Raw genomic sequence first — 24,609 nt, forward strand, 5'->3', positions numbered from 1 at the left:
ATTTGATTTATTCCTCCAGGAGTTTCAAACTTTGCGGAACTTTCTCCCCTAGTCTCCCTCTGAATTTGTGGACTTTCGTTTTTCCCCTTCGCCGTATTGCTTGCTAATTTTTGGACCAAACTGTCTAATTGTTCCAGCAAATTTGCAGTTTCTAGAGATTTTTCCTTTTCTGTCTCCTGCGTTGATGCCCCCTCCTGGCTTGAATCAGTTAATCCAAGGCTGAATGATGGCATCCCTGGATCTGTTTTAGGAACATAGGTTGCTGTCTGTGCCATCATCAACAGGGCAGCAGCGTCTTCTGCGGCTGGATGACTGCGTCATGATGTATAAGAATAAGAGTAAGAATAAGAATATACGGATGATAAGCAAAGATTGATTTTAATCTGATGAACTTACATTTAAGTTGGAGCTGGGGGAAGCGTGGGTGTGGTTTCTTGAAGTTGTTTGGGGGGTTCAGGAGTGCTGCACAGTTACACAAAATATACACCCAAACTCTAAACAAATATACACCCAACACTATTTCTTACGTTTCTGTAGTCCCTTCAATCAGTAGCATAGGGGTTGGTTCAAAATCTGTCTCAGTGATTGTTTGGGATGCCGGCACAAAAACCTGGATCGGGACTCTAAACAAGAAGAAAAATGAAAGGTTAACAACGTATTTGAAAATAATAAGGTTATAAGGTTGAAATATTCTTGGAAAACTCACACTACAAGCGCTTCCGACAGTGTTTGTTCCCTCACAACCATCATATTCGAATCAGTCGGACTCAACCTAAAATACACCCAAAAAAGGTCAAAAAATATACCCGAACAATTCAAAAAGAAGACAGGTTTTGTTTTTTGAGAACTTACATACTTGCAGTTTTTGCTTTTTTTTGCTGCCTTTTTTTTCTTGAATAAAATAATAAAGGGCTTTTTTTTTCTAAAAAAAATATATACAGAATTAGAAGTAGAAGGTAATAGAAGAACAAAAGTAACGGTTATTCGAAAGAGAAATTACATGCTCTGTGACGGCTGGTTTACACTACTCTGTTTTGTGCGTCCTTGAGAGGAAGGATCATCACTTCCCAAGTTCACAGCCGGTATTCTAAACAGATTTCATGTTATTCAGACAAAATAAGATACAGGTATAAAATACACCTAAATGAATGCACAAGATACAACCAACCGAATGGACAATATATACCCAACAAAACAAACGAAATATCCCAACTTAGTAAACAACATACACCCAACTTGATCCACACAATACACCTAAATGGTTCCACAAAATACATCCAAATCATGATAACAAGATTTTATTAAATAATAAAGCTTCTTACGTTTCAGAGGACATATAGCGACCTTCTGTCGATCGCAGGTCAGCTTGGTTCTCCCTGCGAAACAAGATACAATTATTAGCAAACAAAACACACCAAAATCTCAAATACACAGCCCAGCAAGACATACCCCTCTGCAGCAGATTTATCAATGTTTTCCCTTAGCCATTCATCGAGTTTGTCACTTGATATTTCATATCTCTCACTACATTCATAAAATAAGATGTTAACAAAAATAATTACGATGATAGACCGTAATATAGCTTACGAGGTATTGTACCCGTCAAAGTATTGATCTTCTTCAGGAGGTGAATCCTCCACAACAACTTTTTTCTTTTTTTGTTGTATTCTGGGTGAAAAAAAAAAGAGTACCAATCAGAAATAAAAAATTAATTTTATCACAGAATATTATCCAAAGAAGTGCTTACTTTTTTGGTGTTGTTTTTATTTTTTTCTTTTTCTTCTCCTTCTCCGCAGGTGATGATTCTTCGCTCCTATAAGTTAATAATAGACACTTCAGTTAATACACGAAATCTTTATAATGAAGCCAAAAGAAAGGAGTAATAATTTCAGGACATTACTCATCACTTAGAAAGGAGTAATAATTTCAGAATCTGACTCCTCTTGCCTCTGCTTTCTTTTTTTGGAGTCCATTCTGGAAGGCAAACTATCATCATTTAGAATATACTAAAAATACACCCAAATGAATTCACAAGATACACCCAACTGAATATACAATATACACCCAACGCAGCAAACGAAACACACCCTGCTTAATAAACTACATACACCCAACGTGATCAAACAAAATACACCCAACTCGAAAAAGAAATTACACCCAAGTATGGTACTTATTTTTTCCCCTTTTTGCTGGGGTGTTTTCTTCCTGAATCCTCTGAGTCTTCTTGAGCCTCAGACTCAGAGGTAGAAGTGTCACTGTCAGTAGTTTCTGTCTCCGAAGACGATGTTGGACTCGCCTTCCTTTTTTTGTTTTTTTATTTCTTATTTTTTTCTTTTTTTTCTTATTTTTTTCATTTTTTCTCTTGTCTCTGCCATCTTCACAATCCCCTGAAACATGAGATATTTTAGTTAGTAGCATTCAGGTAAATAAAATACACCCAACTTATTATGTTTACTTACCAAAATTTTCTCTCTTTCTGCAGTCATTCTTTCCACCAACTGCTCCTTAGTCCAGTTGGTAATCCAGGGCTTTGGTGGTCTTTCATTCCTCTTCTTGCCTTTGTTTTTGAAAGATGAAAGTAGATTATCATCAGGGTAAAGAGGCAGCCATTAATTACCTTCTTCTTCTTCTCCTGATAGTCTGTGATGCCCTTGACCATAAAGGTCAAAACATGCCCCCCCCAGTTTCTCTCCGATATGCCGTCCATCTTAAAAATTGGGGCCAGGTGCACGAGCGATATTTTGTTTATCGTCGTTGGCAAAAGGAACGCCATCTGTATGTAGAGGATGAATATCCTCTTGAACATCAGGCGTTCCTCTTCGTTGCCAACGCCGATTTCCATCATTTCATCGGTAAGACTTTTGAGGGTCTTACCCTGGAATCTTCTATAAATTATTTTGTCATCATCAGAAAGTTTCTTATACTCAACTTTCTAAGGAAATAGATCTCCTACAAAAAGGAAGACAACAAAGTATCAAAGTCAGTTCAAATACACCCAAGCATCAACTTAAATACACCTAAGCAACAACTTAATATACACCTATATTTTTAAGCTAGTTACCTGTTGCATTGATGCCAAGCGCATGACCTATTTTTTTTTGTGTTATTTGGAAAGAACCATATCCTGTCTTCAGTCTGTTCTTCCCAAGTTTGAAGTTGTTTGCCAGCTCCCTTAAGAGTTGGTGATCTACCCTTAGTGGTGGGATGAGCATCAACCCACCGAATCCGAGATCCCTCACAATCGCCTTCTTCTCCTCAGTCATGTTTCTGAACTTATCACTCAGGAGATGTGTGGCACACTTAAGGTCTTTTGTTTGGTTTCTTGCTGCCATTTTCTCTGAAACAAAAAATACACCCAAAGATATCAATAAGATACACCCATATATATGAGTCAGATACGCCCATTAATAATAATAAGATACACCCATTGATTATAGTAAGATACACCCATATATATGAGTCAGATACACCCAAAGATATCAGCAAGATACACCCATTGATAACAGTGAGATACACCCATAGATATTATTCAGATACATCCATATAGATATCAGTCAGATATCACTCAGCCATGCTTCAATATCAAGCCACATTACAAGGTTAAGCAGTATACACCCCCCAATCTACGGAATAAACCCCCAAAAATTAACAACAATAGCAAGAGAACTTAGAACAACAACGTAGAACGACGTAGAACTTAGAAGAATGACGTAGAACTTAGAAGAATGACGTAGAACTTAGAACAGTGTAACAAAGAAGCAAGAATAATAGTAAACCCTAGAAGAATGACGTAGAAGAAAAGTAAAATATACAGGAATCTTAATGAACTTACGTTGAGTATTGTTGCTTTGTTTTCTCTTCAGATTCTTCACGGAGAGTTTGATGGTGTTTTGATGGAGGTTTTGAACAACGATTTGTATATTTTGAACTTTGATTTTCGCTCAAAAATGGGAGGGTTTCCTTGTTTTCAAAGCGCTTTGAGAAGTGGAAGAAGTGGAAGAAGTGGAAGAGTCTGCCATACGTAACCGTTTGAGTGTTGAGCGCGTGATTTTGACGCGCCATGTTATCTCTCTTCATGCGCGTGAGTTCTATTTGGGCTGAGCCAACTTATAAGCTTGTAAACTTGTATGTGTAGCAGGCCCGTTAAAAAAGAATTTAATCACATGCAAATAATGGTAATAAGTACTAATGCGTGTTTAATTTATTAATTGACCCACAGCTAATAAAGCATCCAACAATTTATCACAAGGGGGAAAAATTAGAAATTATTTTCTTAAATATTTTCCACCTTTAAATATTTATTGCTTATTTTTTGTTTACTACTGCTTGTTAATTAATCGGAAAAAAATTCACTCTTAGAAAAAACCGAAACTATAAATATCGCTATCCTCATATGCTTTATTAATTGCTAACCCAACTTGCAAGAGGATTCCCACAGAATCATAAAATACAATACAGATGTACAAATGAACTCTAAAGATATCTATGGCTTTTTCTTTTAATTTTACACTCTCTGTCTTTTTCCGCTCTATGGCTTTTTCATACAAACCTCACTATTTGCCTTTTTTCATGAGACTCAAGGCATGACAAAATCAAACAGAAAAATACAAAACAGAATACATTGAAGGAAAAGACAATCTGTTAGTTTAGGTAGCTCTGAAAACTCTGTACCTTACACTCTCACTCCTTACTTCAAGCCTTGCCTGTTCTCCCTTATTTATAGGGGGAAGCATCCACGGTTGAAACTAACTAAACCAAGCTAAACTTCTTCTTCTTCATGCAAATCGGTTCGGCCAGAGAGAGAAGAGGAAACCGAATGCTATACCCAACATGCAATTACCTCTGATTCTTCTCTTTACACCAAGCTTCATTAATCCGAGCCATCCTTCCTTGCTTGCACTCCAAGAAGGACTCATAGCCCTTGATACTTCTTGATGCATGACAGCTCCTCCTGCTCCACTTTTGCTTCCTCCATCACGTAGTCACCCTAGCTACATTCTGTGATGAGTGAACCAAAAGCAGAGACGAGCCATCCCTGAAATCTTCTTCCTCTGACCGAGATATTCTCTTTCATTTTTGGGTATGGAGAGCTTGAGCTTACTTCACCAAATCTTACCATATTTTGGTGAAGATCTCAGCCACTACATACTTTATGTTTTCTTTTTCTTGCCATCATTGTGATGGTCTTTAGCTTGCTTCTAGCTTCATTTTGATAGCTTACAAAAGCTTCCATGGTTGCTGTGATGGAAGTGACCAAAAACAAGAAGCAAGATGAGAGAGAGGAAAGAGAAATTTGAACACTAACTAATGGATTTTGATAAAGTAAATTAAATTTCCACTTCCTTTTGCTTTAGGTAGCATGCCTCGTTAAGGCCATCAATCAAATCAATTTCTCTCTCATAGTTTCAAGGTCTACATTAACTCATCTTAATAAAATTTGAATTCCATCACATGATGAAAAATGAGATCCGTTGGAAGCAATGAAATTTTGCTTTCTTTGCTTAATGGTTTCGGACCATGCAAGCTTGCTTCTAGCAAGCAATTTAATTTTGGGCTTAGTTCAACATGGTTCTAGTCCAATTAGTCACAAATTAGTTCAACCACTTAATATAACAGACTTTGAACAAGGCTGGATGTTTATAAGCATATTAGGCTTGCAATAATAATTCAGGATATCATATTAATAATTTTGTAATTAATCATATTAATAATGTTTGATCATCAAATTAAATTAGAGTTTTCCAAACTCATCAACATATATACAAAAAAAATATTTAAATTGATATCTCTTTTAGTAATTTTTCATCTAAAAGTAATTTTGAGTAGTATAATCTAAACAATATTTATTTTACTACAATCAATTTTGATATAAAGATTACCAAACATAAATCACGTTAACCCAAACTTATTTTTCATCAAAATTAATTTTACAAAATTAATTTAATACAAACTCTTGTTTACAAACTGTAATCCAAAATCCAAATACACACTAAACCTGCTAACGTTTGTTTCTTTGACTTTACTTGCATTGCTGCAGCCTGGAGGTAATAACATATTAATATGGACGAGGCCCAATAGTCATTAGTAGGGAAGATCCAACAATAAAGACATTACGACAACGAATATCTTAATTTAGTGAAAATTCAGGTGAAGTCGTCTTCATGTGAAGTTGATATATAAGAGTTCTTAGATGATTTAACTGATTTGACTAAATTTTTATCCAATGACTCTCGGGTATCAACTTCACATAAAGTCGATTTCACCTGAATTTTCTCCTTCAATAAAACAAATTAAAAGTAATAAAATATAAATTAATAAGGATCAAGACATTAAGCAGGAATAACTCCAAAGTCCTAAAATAACGTCCCTAACACTATAAAAGGGAAGGGAAAAAACTACTTTGAGGTGAGTAGATTTTTTTTAAGAATTTATTATTATTTAATTAATTTAAATACTCAATTTTATATATCAATTATCTAAAAAATAAAAAAATTACTTATTTTTTATTATTTTCTCATATAAAAACTGAATAAAAAACTATATTTAGAGGATATCTAATTACACGGATCAAAATAGTCCGAAATGGTTTACACCGGATCACGAACGTGGGCGTTAACATTGTCAAGTTTAGTTAACTTACGTAGTCCATGCATGAATAGAGTCTTTTATCTATTACATCAGTTATAACAGAATCTTGATGAGATTCTTGCTCTGCATCTATAAGAAGAGTGCATGAGCTTTGTATTAACCAAGGTTTTGAAAATCGGATCGGACCGATTGGTTTAACCGAATTAATCTAAAACCAATTATTTAATCGGTTTGGTTGACCTTTAAAACTGTACTATAAAAAATGGATAAAAAATTGGTTGAATCGATGGTTAATTGGTAAACTGGCCAAACCGGTCGAATTTTTTACTTTTGAATTGAAATGGCGTCGTTTTGACGCATAGAGAAAAAAAAGAAAAATGAAACACATTACTAAACGTCTGAACCCTACCCCAACCCCTTTTGTTTAGTCCCTCACCTCACCACACTTTACCCTAATTTCCTCTTCTAATCTTCCTCCAACTCCAACGAAGAGCAGCCGCCACCCAGCCACGATCACCGCTATCCACTCCTTAGCGTCGGTCGACGGTGCTTCTCCCCTCCTCGCGTTGCTCCTCATCGTTTCTGGTTGTCACCTCTTCTCTGCTTCCCATTAGTCAAGTCGATGCTGCCTCTTTGCTCCGCACTGTATCTCGTCGTTGTTGCAGACGTTGCTTCTCTTTGCCGTCGTCGCCTCTCAAAGATCTGCTTGGAGCTATTGGCGTCGCAGTCTCTGTCGTCATAGTCATCGTCAAGCCCTCTATCTCCTTTTCTTTCTGTCCGAGCTGAATTTCCTTTCTCCCTCGACGTCACTTCCCTTCCTCCCTAGTTGTCGATAAGCGCTGCTACTTCAATTTATGATTTTGCTGTCTTCTGAAAAAATGCTTGATTTGAATGATTCTGTTGAATTTTTTTGCTGAGTTAATTTTGTTGATGAAATCCTGAGTTGGGGTTGATGGTTGATTTTAACAGTAGTTGTTAGTTTTGTTAATTTTGTGTTCTGAGTTGGGGATAGTTGATGATGTGATTATGAATTTAATTTGGATGCTGAGTATGAATTTTTTGTTTATTTTTTCTGTTTTAGATTTTCTGACTTTGAATGCTGAGTTCTCTGCGTTTGGATTCGAATTTTTATTGTTGAATACTTTATTAGAAGTTTTTGTTAAAATTTTTTGTAATTCTTAATTCTTTATTGCTGGTGGTTTGAGTTTCTATGTAAGTTTGTTATTCTAAATTTTTTTTTGTGATTATTGAATATGATCTTTTGAGTTAATAATTTTATTATATATTTAATTAAAACAGTTCAATCCTAATTCAATCACGGTTAAACTATTGAATTATTGAACCGATTACTTAACCGGTTCAATAACCAGTTTAATTCTCACAACCTTAGTATTAACACTTCAAATTAATAACCACTTTCATTCAGTCTTAGTAAATTTTCTCTCATTTTATTTCTGTTACAATCCTCTTTAGGTACTATTGATTACCGTTAAAAATTACGACCATAAATAAAAATAAACAATAATTTTAAACGCGATATAAAAAATCATGATTTAAAATAAAAAAAAATGTTGTAATGTGATTTAGATGGTGTTGTAGTCCTTATATAAGAGCCATATTAAAAATTTGTATAGAACATAACGACATAATATTAAATTTTCAAATAATAAATATCATATAAAAAATAAATGAAATTATAGGTCTAATATACTAAAAGAATTTACATCATATTCATATTCATATACCGTGAAAACTCAATGGACAGTCACAAGTTGAAAATTATTAAATAATTTGACTAATTTAACTAAATTTTTATCTAACGACTCCGAGTTATAAATTGCACTGCACATGAGGTTCCAACTTACCAAGAGAACTTACAGCATTCTTACTTCAGATTTGATCAAAAACACACCACTGATCAATTTGTCTGAAAATTACTTTCCATATTAATTTGTCTAATGAATCATGCATATTATACTTTACCAAGCTAGGTAGGACCTAAGATTTGATTATATCAATTAATAAAAATTAGACTTTGTTAACAATTGTGGTTTAACATCGTTTTTATTAGGAAAATTCGTTCCCTATCACTTTAACAAGCATGTCTAATTGACTTTCATTGTTTTTATCATTTTAGAAAGTGCAAAAAAGGCGGTTTAACTAATTTTTCTTATCATTTGAAACAGTAAAAATAAAGCTAAAACAAAATAAAACGTTAAAAATATATAAATTAATATGCAATAATATATATATAACGGTTGAATTTTAGAACAAATAACCATTTCAACTTCCATTAGATGACTAATCGTAAGAAAAATAATAATTAAAAACAAGACTTTCAACAAATATTGTTAGATAATTGATTCAAAAAGTCTTGGATGAATAATGTATGTAATTAAAAAAAAAAAAAGTTTGACCCGCGTCCCTTGGTGCATGGCGAGCCATACCTCTCTGCTGTCTTCGCAACTTGTTGCATATATATTCATTCGGAAATTAAATAATTTTTGTAAGACTTTCAATTTGGTCTTTCTTTTTATCTAATTTTTGGTCCCTTTTCTCCAAGTGCTTAGATCTCAAGGAGTTGTATTATACTATGTGTATACTAAAATCAGTCAGTAAAATCAGTTATTAAATTATGTTACGTACACACTAAAATCTGTCATTAAAATTAGCTATTAATATAAAATACATGTTAGAATATAAATACATATTAAAAATAAATTAAATCACATGTATTTATACATAAATATATTAGTGTCTAATTTTAGTATACAAATAATATTTTTACAAAATAGCATCATGTAGTATGAGAAATTATCTTTGAACGCAACTTAGGGCCACATTGTCACATATTTAATTTGTATTTGTATAAAAAATGCTATTTGTGTGGTCACTAAAATTAATTATTATGTATTTATATATAAATATATATATATATAGTTTAATTTATTTTTAATATATATTTTATATTTTAATATATATTCTATATGTTAGTAGTTGATTTAGTATATACTTAATATAATTTATTCATATAGGATATCTAATATATTTGTTGTATTTATCATACATAAAATTATTTATATAATTTTACCAAATAATTTAAAATATATTCAGTTTTTGAAAATATATTTATTTTTATTTTTAATATTTTGTTGGTGACGCACTGAGACCTTACAATTATAAATAAATGCTAATCAACATAAATTGGTAAAATAATTAATTCACTTGTCTATTTAAATAAGTATTCAAATAAAATTTTATGTGTACGTAATAATTCATTAATCAGTGTCAAATTTGTAAATTGAACTCCAATTTATGAAAATCTAGTCCAAAATTATCTCTAAAGATGTTCTTACATATATAAAATTATCTTTAGCAAATAATAAAATTGAAATGAAATAGAATGTTAAAAATAAAATTGAAACAATAATAAAATTAAAATAATCTTGGTGAGAATACACGAAAATCTGGAATTATTTAATTAAAAAAATGTTTGACCCTGAAATAATTGAAACAAACCTTTACACGTGAACATGGTTCTGCCCTGAATCGGAGATGGAAGCATTAGATAAAAAAGAATGTAAAACAGAAGAAATAGTGATATTAAATAATGCAAGTGCAAGTGAATGTGAATCTCAAATGCTGAAAGGAAAAGATCCTCCCTAATAAAGAAGCTAACTAAATAAATTCCTCCATGTGGTTCTATTTCACACTATCTAATTTGAAATATAATTTAATAGCATGCAAATTAATGGTTACTAAGGAATGCATTATCCGCCAACTATAAATAGGTATATGGTATGTCCTCTCTCTCCATGCTTCTTCTCAACTCGATCTCCCAAGTCAGAACTACTCTCACACAATCTTTTCTTATTTTCTTTTCAAGTTTGATTTAATTTTCATGGCCATCTAATTATTCTAAATAACCTTAACGTGCGTGCTTTGTTTTGAACTTTAATTGCATTTTTACTTGCAGGTATAAGTGATGGCACCATTTCTGCTACATGGAGATATCAATGCAACCATTTATGAGACTCAAAAGTTCGACACCTTTTCATCGGTTAGTCCTGTTTCTGTCACTATTTATCCACCAGTGTCATCATAATTTATTGTTACAAAAATTTGAATTTGAAAAGTTCAATTTCTATGTAAACATTATATAGTTATATACAAATTTAATTTCTTTTTATAGAGTCAGTCAACACTACTATATAAAAATATATTACACGAATATTAAACTATTTATAATCAAAATTGCCTGTGCACATATATAAACTACTTATTTTGTTTGGGGTCCATGGCCCTAGGCCCTGTTGGCCCCTTGGCTATCAATTTTAAATTCTATAAAAATTTTATTAGATTGATTTATAAAAAATATTAGAATTTAACAAGATTTGTACCTATATTATAAATGACAATTTATGTATACATAAACATCAGTATTATTATTATTTTATAATAAAAATAAAAGTAACATTAAAAAAATAATAACACAAAATTATTTTATTTAATTTAATATTTATAATTTTATATTATAATATCTATAATTATATATTTATTATATCTAAAATTATCTATTTATTTCAGCAAGAATTAATGAATATAAAATAAAAATAAATTTCGGCTATTTTAAGTTGATTTTTGTTTATTTGCATTTACAAAAAGTTCGTCCTCCTCCTATTCCAGGTGCCCCTTTATGCAAGCATTTATCTGGATGAAGTAAAGATTGAAACCAGGCGTTTAAAAGAGCCTAACAACCCTAAATTGGAAGAGTGTTTTTACATTGGTTGTGCCCATATAGCATCAAATATCGTAGTCAAATTGGAACGTGACAAATGGCTTTCTTCTGTTCGTGGACGAGGTGTTATTGGAGAAGCATATGTGGAAGTTGATGAGAAAATGTTAAATGGAGTTGAAGTAGACAAATGGGTTGAAATAGTTGATGCGAGTAAAAGGCCCATATCTGGGGGTCCAAAGATCCATATCAAACTACAATTTTTTGATGCTAAACGACACCAAAACTGGTCTCAAGGCATCAAATCTCCTGACTTTCCTGGAGTTCCTCGCACTTTCTTCTCCCAGCATAAGGGATGCAAGGTATATATTATCATCATAAAGTAAATTAGTTACTTTATTATTATTATTATTGTTATTTTTATTAGAGTAATACTAGAGAATTAATTCTTTTCGTCAATATCAGCTAATTTTTTTTAAATTTTATTTATTTTAAATTTTATATTTTAAATAAAAAATTTTAATTTTAAATTATAATCCTAACATTGGCTAACTAAAAGTTAGTATTAGTTAACTCTAGACATTATTATAGCTAAATTACACTTTGTTAGCGGTCTTTTTGTTGGGAATAGATTTTGTTAGATTTGTTATTTTCATTTGGTATTTTTTTTTTTGACAAAAAAAAAATTATGTTTTAAATGGATCAAATTCGGTCTAAAATTATGTTATAATATATTTTATAATAAAAGTAGTAATTAATATTATATTTATATTTTAATATTATATAAAATCATTTTGTTTTTTAAATAATTTATTTTAATATAAATATACATAATATTTATTAAATTTAACATTTAAATATCATATTTTATTTTTTGTTGTACAAAATTTATAAGAATTATATATACTAATTATACGTCGTTGAGTCGATTTGATTTAATCTGATTTATATTCGGATTAACTTAAGATCGAATTTTTGTATTCAAAATAAAAAAATGATAATTGCATTCTTATTTTTTATAATGTTACTTTATATACAATTTTTTACATTATATATTGCATAAATTTGTAAAAAAAGAGTGATGTTATTAAATTGAAGTGAGAATATCCATTTCACTATAAAATATTAGGATATATTCGGCTAAGCACATGCACACCCCTCCTTTGAGTTCAACTAACTAGTATTATCCAAAACGATTATGTGTATATTAAAATTAAATCTTCATATATTAAAATACAAATACACATTAAAAATAAATTAAATTACATATATATTTATACACAAATATTTGAGTAATTGGTTTGATATAAGAATAATATTTTTCAAATATGTTCAGGTTACTCTTTACCAAGATGTTCATGTCCTAGATGATTTTTCGCCAAGAGTAGTACTTGATGGAGGTAAGACTTACGAGCCTCAAAGATGTTGGGAGGATATCTTTGATGCAATCAACGAAGCGAAACACCTTATATACATCACTGGCTGGTCCCTTTACACTCAGATTTCTCTTATAAGAGATCCTAAGAGGCCAAAGCATGGTGGAGACATAACACTCGGTGAGTTGCTCAAGAAAAAGGCAAAGGAAGATGGAGTCAAAGTTGTGTTGCTTCTATGGCAGGATGGAATAATTTCAGTTCCAGGAATTGGAAACTACGTCAGAACTCAGGGTACTCATGATAAAGAAACCCAAAGCTATTTCAAGGACACAAATGTCCACTGCATTTTGTGCCCACGTGACAGTGTTTTTTACACTCATCACCAAAAGATTGTGGTGGTGGATACTAAGTTGCCAAATGGAAAGGACTCAGATCATCAAAGAAGAATTGTGAGTTTCATTGGAGGTATTGATCTTTGTAATGGAAGATATGATACTCAATTTCATTCTCTTTTTCAAACTTTAGCTGTTGAACACAGTAAAGATTTTTATCAACCAAGTATTTCTGGATCTACAATTGAAAAGGGTGGTCCTAGGGAGCCATGGCATGATATACATTGTAAGCTTGAAGGGCCTATTGCATGGGATATTTACTCCACCTTTGTGCAGAGATTTCGAAAACAGGGCACAGATCAGGGCATGCTTCTTTCAGAAGAAAAGCTTAAGAATTTCATCATTGCACCATCTCAAGCAACAAACCCTGATGATGATGACACATGGAATGTTCAGTTGTTCAGATCCATTGATAATACAGCTGCTCTTGGTTTTCCAGAAACTGCTAAAGAAGCTTTTGAACATGGGCTTGTTAGTGGGGAGAACAAGACGATAGATCGGAGCATTCAAGATGCATACATTAATGCTATTCGGCGAGCAAAGAATTTCATATATATTGAGAACCAATATTTCATAGGAAGTGCTTTCGGGTGGAGTGTGGATAACACAGAATTTGATGCTGTTCATCTTATTCCAAAGGAGCTTTCACTCAAAATTGTTAGCAAGATTAAGGCTAAGGAGAAGTTCATGGTGTACGTAGTTATTCCAATGTGGCCGGAGGGTGTTCCAATAAATAACACTACTGGAACTGTTCAGAAAATACTATATTTGCAGAGGAGGACCATAGAGATGATGTACCAGGACATTGCTCAAGCACTCAAGGAAGAGAAAATTGAACAAGATCCTCGGAAATATTTGTCATTCTTCTGTCTTGGCAATCGAGAGGTGAAGAAGGACGGAGAGTATGTGCCTCCGCAGAGACCAGAACAAGGTTCCGATTACCAGAAAGCTCAAGAAGCCAGACGCTTCATGATTTATGTGCATTCCAAGATGATGATAGGTAAGTCCATGATTATTTTGAAGTGAAAATTTAGGTGCAGTTAACTTCAAGTAAAGTTGATTGCTAACTGTAGTTAAATGATTTAACAAGTTTGACTAAATTGTTATCTAACGGCTCTAATAACTTTACATGAAATTAACTGCAACTGAGTTTTTATATTATTTTGAATTGCAGTATTTAAAATGTCATCCATACAAAACTCTTTATATTGTAAGTAATTTTTATTGTAAAAACCTACCTAGCTAGCTATTTATGTGGATTCTTTTTTCTCTTGTTTGTTTTTGTTTGCTTGTTTAACAGTTGATGATGAGTACATAATCATTGGATCTGCCAACATCAACCAGAGATCAATGGATGGTGGAAGAGACACCGAAATTGCCATGGGAGCTTATCAACCGCACCATTTGGCTACCAGCCAGGGTGGTGCAAGAGGCCAAATCCATGGCTTACGCATGTCCCTATGGTATGAGCACCTTGGCATGCATGAAGACACCTTCCTTAACCCAGAAAGTGAAGAATGTATTAACAAAGTGAAGCAACTTGGGGAGAAGTATTGGGAGTTGTATTCTAACAAGGATTCACTTGGATCTAGTAACCTTCCTGGCCACTTGCTTCAGTATCCTGTTGACATTTCTGCTGATGGAACACTCACAAATCTCTCAGGATTTGAGTTCTTCCCTGACACTACTGCTCCTATTCTAGGTGACAAAAACCCTACTATTATAAATCGAGTTATTCCTAAGCCGATAGTGGATATCTTTAACAAGATCTTCACCAGGTAGCACGCATGCAAAAAAAGTGTCCCACAATTCTTAAAGTTCAATTCCTTGATCAAAATAAGTATCCTTTATTCACATCTGATTTATTGTTGTACTTGTCTGATAATGGATACCTTTATCTTAACTTTTGATATTAAATAAATGTTGTATTGCTTGTACTTCGTGAATGAAATTTATCCATTTCAAAAGTCTTCTCGGCTCAGTTGTATTACTTCGTTGAATATAATTGTGGCTGCTTCCTTCATGGTCCATTCATCCTGATGAAATGCCTTTGATTATACCAAGTAAATGACTGAAAGAATATTAGAATATAGAGTGTATCAACTCCCAACAAACTACTCCACCTTTATATTTAAATTGGCAAATTCTATTCTATGATATATGGGAGATGGTATTTAAATTTTGTCTAACCTAAAAAATAAATTTTAAATCTTTAAAATTTATTTATCTTTATGTTTTTTAAATTTAATTTTAATATTTAACTCTTTATGATAACTTAGTAAACCACATCTTTGGTGTCCAATGGCCACGTTATTAGTAGCTACGGGTGGGTGAGGGTTGACCATTTAATAGAAAGTTGACAAGCTTCTTTTGTTTAGACAGTATTAAACAATATCTAAGTCCACTAAATTTATATATATATATATATATATATATATAGTTAGTTACCTATTTACCATGTTTGCTTAATAATGTTACTATCATTAACAATGTCAAATTCAAATTCAAACACTTTTTTCTACTATACGTGTATACCATAAATTAATGCAACTAAGCTAGTTATTGTAAGTTTGTAATCACCAAACATCAAAACTCACCACAAAACCTACCGCTTAAGTATCACCTTTTAAGCATCATAATAATCAACATTTAAACATTTACTTCTGTTTCTAAAATTACAAGTTCGCCATTTCAATATAAAATATTTTCAACGGATATATATTGTCAGGATAAAGTATATTTTTTATTTTTAAAATTTGGTAAAAATTTTAAAAATATCTTTAAGTTGTATTTTGTTTTAATTTTGTCCCAAAAATTTTTTATTTGCATCAAATATACTTTCAACGGCTAAATTTTCAAAAAAATTAAGACCAATATAACAATAATGCATGAAAATTATACTTGGTTTGCTTGTGTTGACAGTTGTTCTTATGAAATTATTTTTAAATTGGTCTTAAATTTTTTGACAAATTAACTGTCAAGGGTATATTTAATACAAATCGAAAATTTTTGGGATAAAATTGAAACAAAATAAAAGTTAGTATTAGTTAACTCTAGACATTATAGCTATATTACACTTTGTTAGGGGTCTTTTTGTTGAGAATAGATTTTGTTAGATTTTTTATTTTCATTTGGTATTTTTTTGATAAAATTAAAAAAATTATGTTTTAAATGGATCAAATTCGGTCTAAAATTATGTTATAATATATTTTATAATAAAATTAGTAATTAATATTATATTTATATTTTAATATTATATAACATCATTTTGTTTTTAAAATAACTTATTTTAATATAAATATACATAATATTTATTAAATTTAACATTTAAATATCATATTTTATTTTTTGTTGTACAAAATTTATAAGAATTATATATACTAATCATACGTCGTCGAGTCGATTTGATTTAATTTGATTTATATTCGGATTAACTTAGGGTCGAATTCGTGTACTCAAAATAAAAAAATTGATAATTACATTCTTATTTTTTATAATGTTACTTTATATACAATTTTTTACATTATATATTGCATAAATTTGTAAAAGAAAGAGTGATGTTATTAAAATTGGAGCGAGGATATCCATTTCACTATAAAATATTAGGACATATTCAGATTTAAGTACATGCACACCCCTATTTTGAGTTCAACTAATTAGTATTATCCAAAACGATTATGTTAGCTGTATATCAAAATCAGTTATTAAAATTAATTATCATTCTAAAATATATGTTAAAATATAAATATATATTAAAAATAAATTAAATTACATATGTATTTATATGCAAATAACTTATTTTAATAGTTGATTTTAATGTACAAATAATATTTTTGTATATAAAATATGTTCAGGTTATTCTTTACCAAGATGCTCATGTCCTAGATGATTTTTCTCCAAGAGTAGTGCTTGATGGAAGTAAGACTTACAAGCCTCAAAGATGCTGAGAGGATACCTTTGATGCAATCAACGAAGCAAACACTTTATATACATCACTGGCTGGTTTCTTTACACTCAAATTTCTCTTATAAGAGATCCTAAGAGGCCAAAGCATGGTGGAGACATAACACTCGGTTAGTTGCTCAAGGAAAAGGCAAAGGACGATGGAGTCAGGGTTGTGATGCTTCTATGGCAGGATGGAATAATTCCAGTTCCAGGAATTGGAAACTACGTCAGAACCCAGGCTATTTCAAGGACACAAATGTCCGCTGCATTTTGTGCCCAGTGATAGTGTTTGTTACAGTCATCACCAAATAATTGTGGTGGTGGATGCTAAGTTGCCAAATGAAAAGGACTCAGATTGTAAGACGCAGAATTTTTCAAATAAAATTTGTTGTAAATTAATTTCAATTCATTTATTCATTAGAAATATTATTTTCAAAAATTATTTTATTAAAGCTAATTAAATCAAAAATAAAATTAGGTTTTGATAATTAATTAGAATTTTATCTAATTTTATAATTATTGAATTATTTTTTATATTTAGATTACAAAATTAATAGTTACGGAATGACAATAATATTTATGTGACTTAATTCAAATAATTGATAATTCTATGATAATACTTCAAGTTTTAGGAATAAAGAAAATTAATTTTATTATCTTATAAATTCAATTAAAGAATTTGATTTCAAACCAATTAATATTTTAATACAACAAATGATATTTTAAAATAATTTTCAAGATTTTTAGATTTTTAATTAATACTCTATACTCCTGATTTTATTAAATATACCTAAACTACCCAAAACAAAAACAAAATCCCTAAATTAAACCTATTAACCCTAGCCACCACCGCCACACCCCCCTTTCCCAAAAAGAAACAGCTTCAGATTAAACTAAGAAAGAAAAAAGAGAAGGGAAATCATAGTTGTAAAAATCGGATCGGACCGGCCAGTTCGACCGAAAAACTGGTGAACCGGACCCCTAACCGGCCCGGTTGAATGATATAACTGGATAAGGAAGAGATCCGTTGAGAACCGGGTTGAATCGGCCGGTTTTGATGAAAACCGAAAAACCGTTGGTTTTTGGTTAACCGACCGGTTCGGAAGCGCTTTTTTTTAATTCATTTTCCAAAACGACGTCGTTTTGGTTTATAAAAAAAAAAAGAAAAGAAATCGTATACGCACGGTACCCGCCCCCCCAAACCCCACTCCCAGCTTTCACTTTCCACTTTTTCCCCAACCCTAATCCCCTAACGGCTAACCCTCTCCGCCACCACCTCACCTCACTCTGTCACAGTGTCACTCACCCAGTCACCGCCGCTAGCCGCCAGCCGCCAGCCGTCGTCTTCTTCATCTCACCACCAGTCTGAACTCTGAAGTCTGAAGGTGAAGGAACTAAGGAAGTAGGAACAGCCGAACAGGACAGACCCGTGGCTGTCTCTCATCGCTGGCGCCGTCGACCTCGCCGTTGTCGCGCTCTTCTGCTCTGTCAAACAGGTTAGCTCCAGTTCTCCTCTGTAGTCTGTTCTGCACTTCTTGCTGTTACGGTGTTATGACTTATGAATAATGTTGTTCACTTGTTCTGCACTTCTCCTCTGTTCTCCAGCAACCTTAAACTGCACTTCTCCTATGTTATTCTATTCTGTGTTGAAAACTTAAAATTTCTGGGATGAATATGCTTGTTGAAAGCTTGAATCTATGAAATATGAATTATGTTGTTTTGTTGATTTGTCCTGTGTTAAATATGCTTGTTGAAAATGTGAAAACTTGTTGTTTTGTTGATTTGTTCTGGGATGAATATGCTTGTTGACTAATGCTTGAAACCGATCTAATGCTTGAATAATGCTTGAATCTATGCTTGAATAATGTTAATCTAATGTTGTTCTGTTATGAATATGCTTGTGCTGTGAATATTTAAGATTCCTGTAAATAATGTAACTATTTAAGATTGCTGTGAATTTAACTATTTAAACCTTTAAGGTTGCTGTCTTGTTGAATAGGGAATAGGAATTAAGGAATTTAGGATTGCTATTGTTTTATACTTTTGATGTTTTGCTACTCCATAATCCATATTCTTTTAGAATGGCTTCTGCGAATATACCATCAGAAACACCATCTTCGCAAGAACAAGGATCAACTCCTGATGCATCAATCAGAACCCAAAAAAATAATAATAGAGCAAAAACACTCCTTGGATTTAGTTTATGAATTGTTATCCTTATTGTATTTAATTAAGATACTAATGTACTAGTACTAACTAATTTCTTGTTTATCTTTGTATTAGTTATATTTAGACTTTGAAACTTGGTTGTTTTTAAAATGTTGGTGAAGAACTAAAGATATGTATTTTGAATTTATTAAGTTTATGACTATTTTTAGTATTTTATATTTTTTATTTACGTGAAATCGATTTTATCGGTTCAACTAATAGTTTATCGGTTGAACCAATAAACTAGTGAACCAGTAACCTGACCGGTTCAATCACCGGTTCGGTTCTTACAACTATGAGGGAAATGGAAACAGGGAAAGGAGGGGAGAGAGGGTGAGATCCGAGAAAGCAAAGAGAAAGAGAGGGAAGAGCGCCAGTGGAAGGGGGAAGACGCGCCAGAGTTGGAGGGCTGTTCCGCCGCTCCTCGTCGCGGCTGAAGCCGTCGCCGCCATAGATGCGTCCGCGCCATCGAGTCGTCGCCACCGAACTGGCCGCGAGTAATAGAACCACGAAGAGGAAGAGTGCATGAAGAGAGAGAGAGGGAGCCGATTCTACCACCACCGCCGCGTCCAGCCGCTGTCGCTTACTCCGTCACCGCTCCTGGAGGCGGGTGGCCGAGCTTCTACCGCCGTTGAGATCCACCGCCATCAGCGCTGCCGTCAAAGGGAGCGCGCTGTCACAGTTCAATCACAATCGAGCTTGAAGGAAAGCGCCACTGAAGTTGCCCGACAGCAGTTTCCCCTACGTTCCCAATCCCATTCTTGAAACTGTAATACTCTTGCTCTTACTCTGCTTCCCAATTTTAATTCTCTATAATTTTTATTCTGGATAAAATTGTGTATGTTCCTATTTAGTACTGCTGTCGCCGTCGTCAATCTGGATCTTAGCTCGTTGCTGCTGATGATGGTAAGCCAAACTATCATCCTTGATGCTGGAGAAGGACACTGGAGTTACTATTCTGGTTTTAATTCAATTCGTCCCTGTCCCGGATCACCGTTGTCTTCTGTTCTGCTTCTGCTTCTAGTTGCGCCGGTACTGATGCAGTTGTCGCTCCATCTTTCTATTTTTTCATAACTGTAGTGAATTCCTAACTAAAATCCTTATTGTTATTGTTGTTATATGCTTGTTGAGGGTTTTGGGTATTCACGTTTCAGGGTTAAACCATTGTAACTATAGAGCCATGTTTGATGGTGTTGTTGGTGAGAGTTTTCAGTGTAGCTAATGCCACTGCCGTTGTTTCATTCTCTTAGTACAGTAAGTGTTTCTGTTTCGAAACCCTCACGTTAGTATTCAATTATATGTTTGTGAGTCTTACGCAACTTTAATGTCTCAGGGTCAAGTTCTGCTGTGAATAGTGCTTTTTGGGCTATACGGCTGTGGGAAATAGTCGGAGTAAATGTCATTCGATTTCGGAATGAGGAAAAAAAGGAATTCTCCGACACGTTTGGTTTGTGGTTTCGCGAGGTAGGGGCATTTTTATTAAAACTCATTTTTGTTCTTAAGAGTTGTTATAAATTGATATTTAGGCGAGTAAATATTTTTGGTGATTATGGAATCTTATGAGTTGAACTGAACTGCCTTAAATGAATGTGATTGCTTACTTGCCTGTTGCTAGTTCTGAATACTGAGTTGATATTGAAGTAGTGAATGAAAGATTAATTTGAAAATCTGATTCGAATGTTTATCAAGTATAATTTGAGAATTGGAAAGTGATTTGATGTTGGATTTAGTTTGACTTCGGAAAATAATTTGTGATTTGTGAATGACTTGGGTTTGAAAATGTTGGAAAATGTTTGAGAAAATGTTAATTGACTTTGTTGGAAATGAATTGGAATTTGGAAAGGGTTATAATATTGGAAATGAGCTTGATTTGTAGAAAAATGAATTTAAATTGAAAATAGTTTGAGATATTGAAATTGTTCTGATTTTGAAATTTAGTTAAAAGGAGTTTGAGAAATGGTTTTGTTGGGACCCAGAAAGGGTGGCAGTGTCCGAGTTTTAGAGGAAATGCTGCTGAAATTTTATAAAATTGGAAGTTTTATTTGGAGTATTTAACTAAAAAGGTTTGTTCTTAAACATTATATGTGTTTTAAGATTTATTTATTTATCAGAGAAGGATTATGTTTTGAATGGGGATTTGTTAATGGATGGAATGGAAAGAAGGATAATGAGGATTTTCTTTGAAATATGGTTTTAGAATGAATTTGGAAATGAGATTTAGATTGATAAATGATTATGACATTGAGAATGTTGAGATATGAACTTTGAATTTATCACATGCCTTATGAATTTGAATTATCTGAGATACGAGGTTCTCTGGATAAAGTACCATGGCTTGCCACCACGTGTACCAGGTTGAAAACTCGATACTCTATTGGCCCTACGACATAAGTGTGACCGGGCACTATATAAATCCCCGGGAATGTTACCCCCATTGAGCAATATTGATTATTTGAGAAAAAGCTATGCATAGACTCTTGGGGATGCACGTTGAGGGATAGTCTAAGGACAATTCAGACTTGTCGGGTTGGCTGGATAACCGACAGATGAGCCTCATCAGCCATAGGACAGGCATGCATCATATGCATTTGTATGCTTTGTTTGGGTTTGAACTTGTTTTGGTTTGCCTAATTGCTAAACTATTTTTAACTGCTACTTGAACTATTTGCTATAACTGCTGCCTACTTGTGTTTTCCTTGTCTGTCTTGCCTATATTTGTCTTGGCATGCTACACTTGAGAATGAACTTTGGTACTGAGTTAATGATTGTGTTGTTTGATTGCGTGATTGGTTTTTGATTGAGATTTTCTTATAAGAAAGGAAAAGTTTCGGATTTCTGAAAGATTAGACAATGTTTCTTCGAAAAGGTTTTAAACGATTACCTATTGGTTTTTAAAAGATTCATAAGGCAATGATAATCACTGAGCTTGAAAATAGTTTTCTTATCAAATATCTTCTTATGACAACTTTGAAACTCCGTGGTGAGACCGTGTGGTTAGGTTCTCACCCCCTACAGCTTTACTTTTTTAGGAACCAGATGAAGAAGCATTAAGAAGAGTTATACTGTGTTTGGTTTATAAATTGTTGTATTAATTAGATTATTTTCTTCCCTCGTCTTTGTTATTACAAGTTTGTAAGAGGGATAGGAATTGTATGGTTTATATGTATAATATATTATGAATTATTATGTAAGGAGTCTTGTATATGAATCTATGTTTGCTTGTATTTTTCTTAAGATAAAGTGTTTATTTCTGGTCTTCAAAGAAATCAGCGATACAGTGTCGAGTCACAGGCTCCTATTTTAGTATTTAGTATGTAAAATAGTCGTAATACTTCTTGCTATCAGAGTAGCGCAGCCGGAAGCGTGACTTCTGATAGCGAGGGCGTTACACAGATCATCAATGAAGAATTGTGAGTTTTATTGGAGGTATTGATCTCTGTAATGGAAGATATGATATTCAATTTCATTCTCTTTTTCAAACTTCAGCTGCTGAACACAGTAAAGATTTTTATCAACCAAGTATTTCTGGATCTGCAATTGAAAAGGGTGGTCCTAGGGAGCCATGGCATGATATACATTGTAAGCTTGAAGGGCCTATTGCATGGGATGTTTACTCCACCTTTGTGCAGAGATTTTGGAAACAGGGCACAGATCAGGGCATGCTTTTTTCAGAAGAAAAGCTTAAGGATTTCATCATTACACCATCTCAAGCAACGAACCCTGATGATGATGATGACACGTGGAATGTTCAGCTGTTCAGATCCATTGATGATACAACTACTCTTGGTTTTCCAGAAACCGCTAAAGAAGCTTTTGAACACGGGCTTGTTAGCGGGGAGAACAAGATGATAGATCGGAGCATTCAAGATGCATACATTAATGCTATTCGGCGAGCAAAGAATTTCATATATATTGAGAACCAATATTTCATAGGAAGTGCTTTCGGGTGGAGTGTGGATAGCACAGAATTTGATGCTGTTCATCTTATCCCAAAGGAGCTTTCAGTCAAAATTGTTAGCAAGATTAAAGCTAAGGAGAAGTTCATGGTGTACGTAGTGATTCCAATGTGGCCAGAGGGTGTTCCAATAAATAACACTACTGGAGCTGTTCAGAAAATACTATATTTGTAGAAGAGGACCATAGAGATGATGTACAAGGACATTATTCAAGCACTCAAGGAAGAGAAAATTGCACAAGATCCTCGGAAATATTTGTCATTCTTCTGTCTTGGCAATCAAGAGGTGAAGAAGGACGGAGAGTATGTGCCTCCACAGAGACCAGAACAAGGTTCTGATTACCAGAAAGCCCAAGAAGAAAGATGCTTCATGATTTATGTGCATTCCAAGATGATGATAGGTAAGTAAATGATTATTTCAAAATGAAAATTTAGGTGCAATTAACTTCATGTAAAGTTCATAGCTGGCCGTCGTTAAATGATTTAATATGTTTGACTAACTCTAGCTATCAACTTCACATGAAGTTAACTACACCTAAATTTCTATATTATTTTAAATTTAACGTTCATGTACTCTTTTTGTATACAAATAATAATTAATATTTAAAAAACTCTTTGTATTGTAAGTAATTTTTTATTATAAAAACTTTACATAGCTATTTATGCGGATTCTTTTTTCTCTTGTTTGTTTTTGTTTGCTTGTTTCATAGTTGATGATGAGTACATAATCATTGGATCTGCCAACATCAACCAGAGATCAATGGATGGTGGAAGAGACACCAAAATTGCCATGGGAGCTTATCAACCACACCATTTGGCTACCAGCCAGGGTGTTGCAAGAGGCCAAATCCATGGCTTCCGCTTGTCCCTATGGTACGAGCACCTTGGCATGCATGAAGACACCTTCCTCAACCCAGAAAGTGAAGAATGTATTAACAAAGTGAAGCAACTTGGGGACAAGTATTGGGAGTTGTATTCTAACAAAGATTTACTTGGATCTAATAACCTTCCTGTCACTTGCTTCGGTATCTTGTTGACATTTCTACTGATGGAACACTCACAAATCTCTCAGGAGTTGAGTTCTTCCCTGACACTAATGCTCCTATTCTAGGTGACAAAAACCCTACTATGATAAATCGAGTTCTTCCTAACAAGATCTTCACCATGTAACATGCATGCAAAAAAAGTGTCCCACAATTCTTAACGTTCAATTTCTTGATCAAAATAAGTATCCTTTATTAACATATCTGGTTTATTGTTGTACCTGTTTGGTAAAAGATACCTTTATCTTAACTTTTGATATTAAATAAATGTTGTATTGCTTGTACTTCATGAATGAAATTTATCCATTTTAAAAGTCTTCTCGGCTCAGTTGTATTATACTTCATTGAATATAATTGTGGCTACTTC

The 24,609-nt window shown here is 33.0% G+C and overlaps 1 protein-coding gene and 1 pseudogene across 2 annotated transcripts; both read left to right on the forward strand.

The window, feature by feature from the left end:
- Window positions 1-10,403: 10,403 nt before the first annotated feature.
- LOC112796744 (phospholipase D alpha 1) lies at window positions 10,404-15,128 on the forward strand. 2 transcript variants are annotated; one of them, XM_025839346.3, is made up of 5 exons: window positions 10,404-10,430; window positions 10,565-10,648; window positions 11,275-11,685; window positions 12,660-14,091; window positions 14,392-15,128. In XM_025839346.3, the coding sequence occupies exons 2-5, from the start codon at window positions 10,574-10,576 to the stop codon at window positions 14,871-14,873; spliced, it is 2,400 nt and encodes a 799-aa protein (XP_025695131.1). In that variant the 5' UTR covers window positions 10,404-10,430; window positions 10,565-10,573; the 3' UTR covers window positions 14,874-15,128. The 2 variants fall into 2 exon arrangements, with proteins under 2 accessions (XP_025695131.1, XP_025695122.1); XM_025839337.3 differs by lacking the exon at window positions 10,404-10,430 and having other exon boundaries at window positions 10,437-10,648; window positions 14,392-15,058.
- Window positions 15,129-19,557: 4,429 nt separating this feature from the next.
- LOC112803959 (phospholipase D alpha 1-like) lies at window positions 19,558-24,556 on the forward strand (annotated as a pseudogene).
- The last annotated feature ends 53 nt before the right edge of the window (window positions 24,557-24,609 follow it).

This window comes from Arachis hypogaea, chromosome 1 (genome assembly GCF_003086295.3).
Source record: "Arachis hypogaea cultivar Tifrunner chromosome 1, arahy.Tifrunner.gnm2.J5K5, whole genome shotgun sequence".
NCBI classification, from domain to species: Eukaryota; Viridiplantae; Streptophyta; class Magnoliopsida; order Fabales; family Fabaceae; genus Arachis; species Arachis hypogaea.

Coding starts and splice junctions, on each gene's coding strand:
- LOC112796744 (XM_025839346.3), top strand. CDS start 10,574: ATGGCACCATTTCTGCTACATGGAGATATCAATGCAACCATTTATGAG. Junction 10,649..11,274: donor AGTTCGACACCTTTTCATCG/GTTAGTCCTGTT, acceptor CTCCTATTCCAG/GTGCCCCTTTATGCAAGCAT. Junction 11,686..12,659: donor CCCAGCATAAGGGATGCAAG/GTATATATTATC, acceptor AAATATGTTCAG/GTTACTCTTTACCAAGATGT.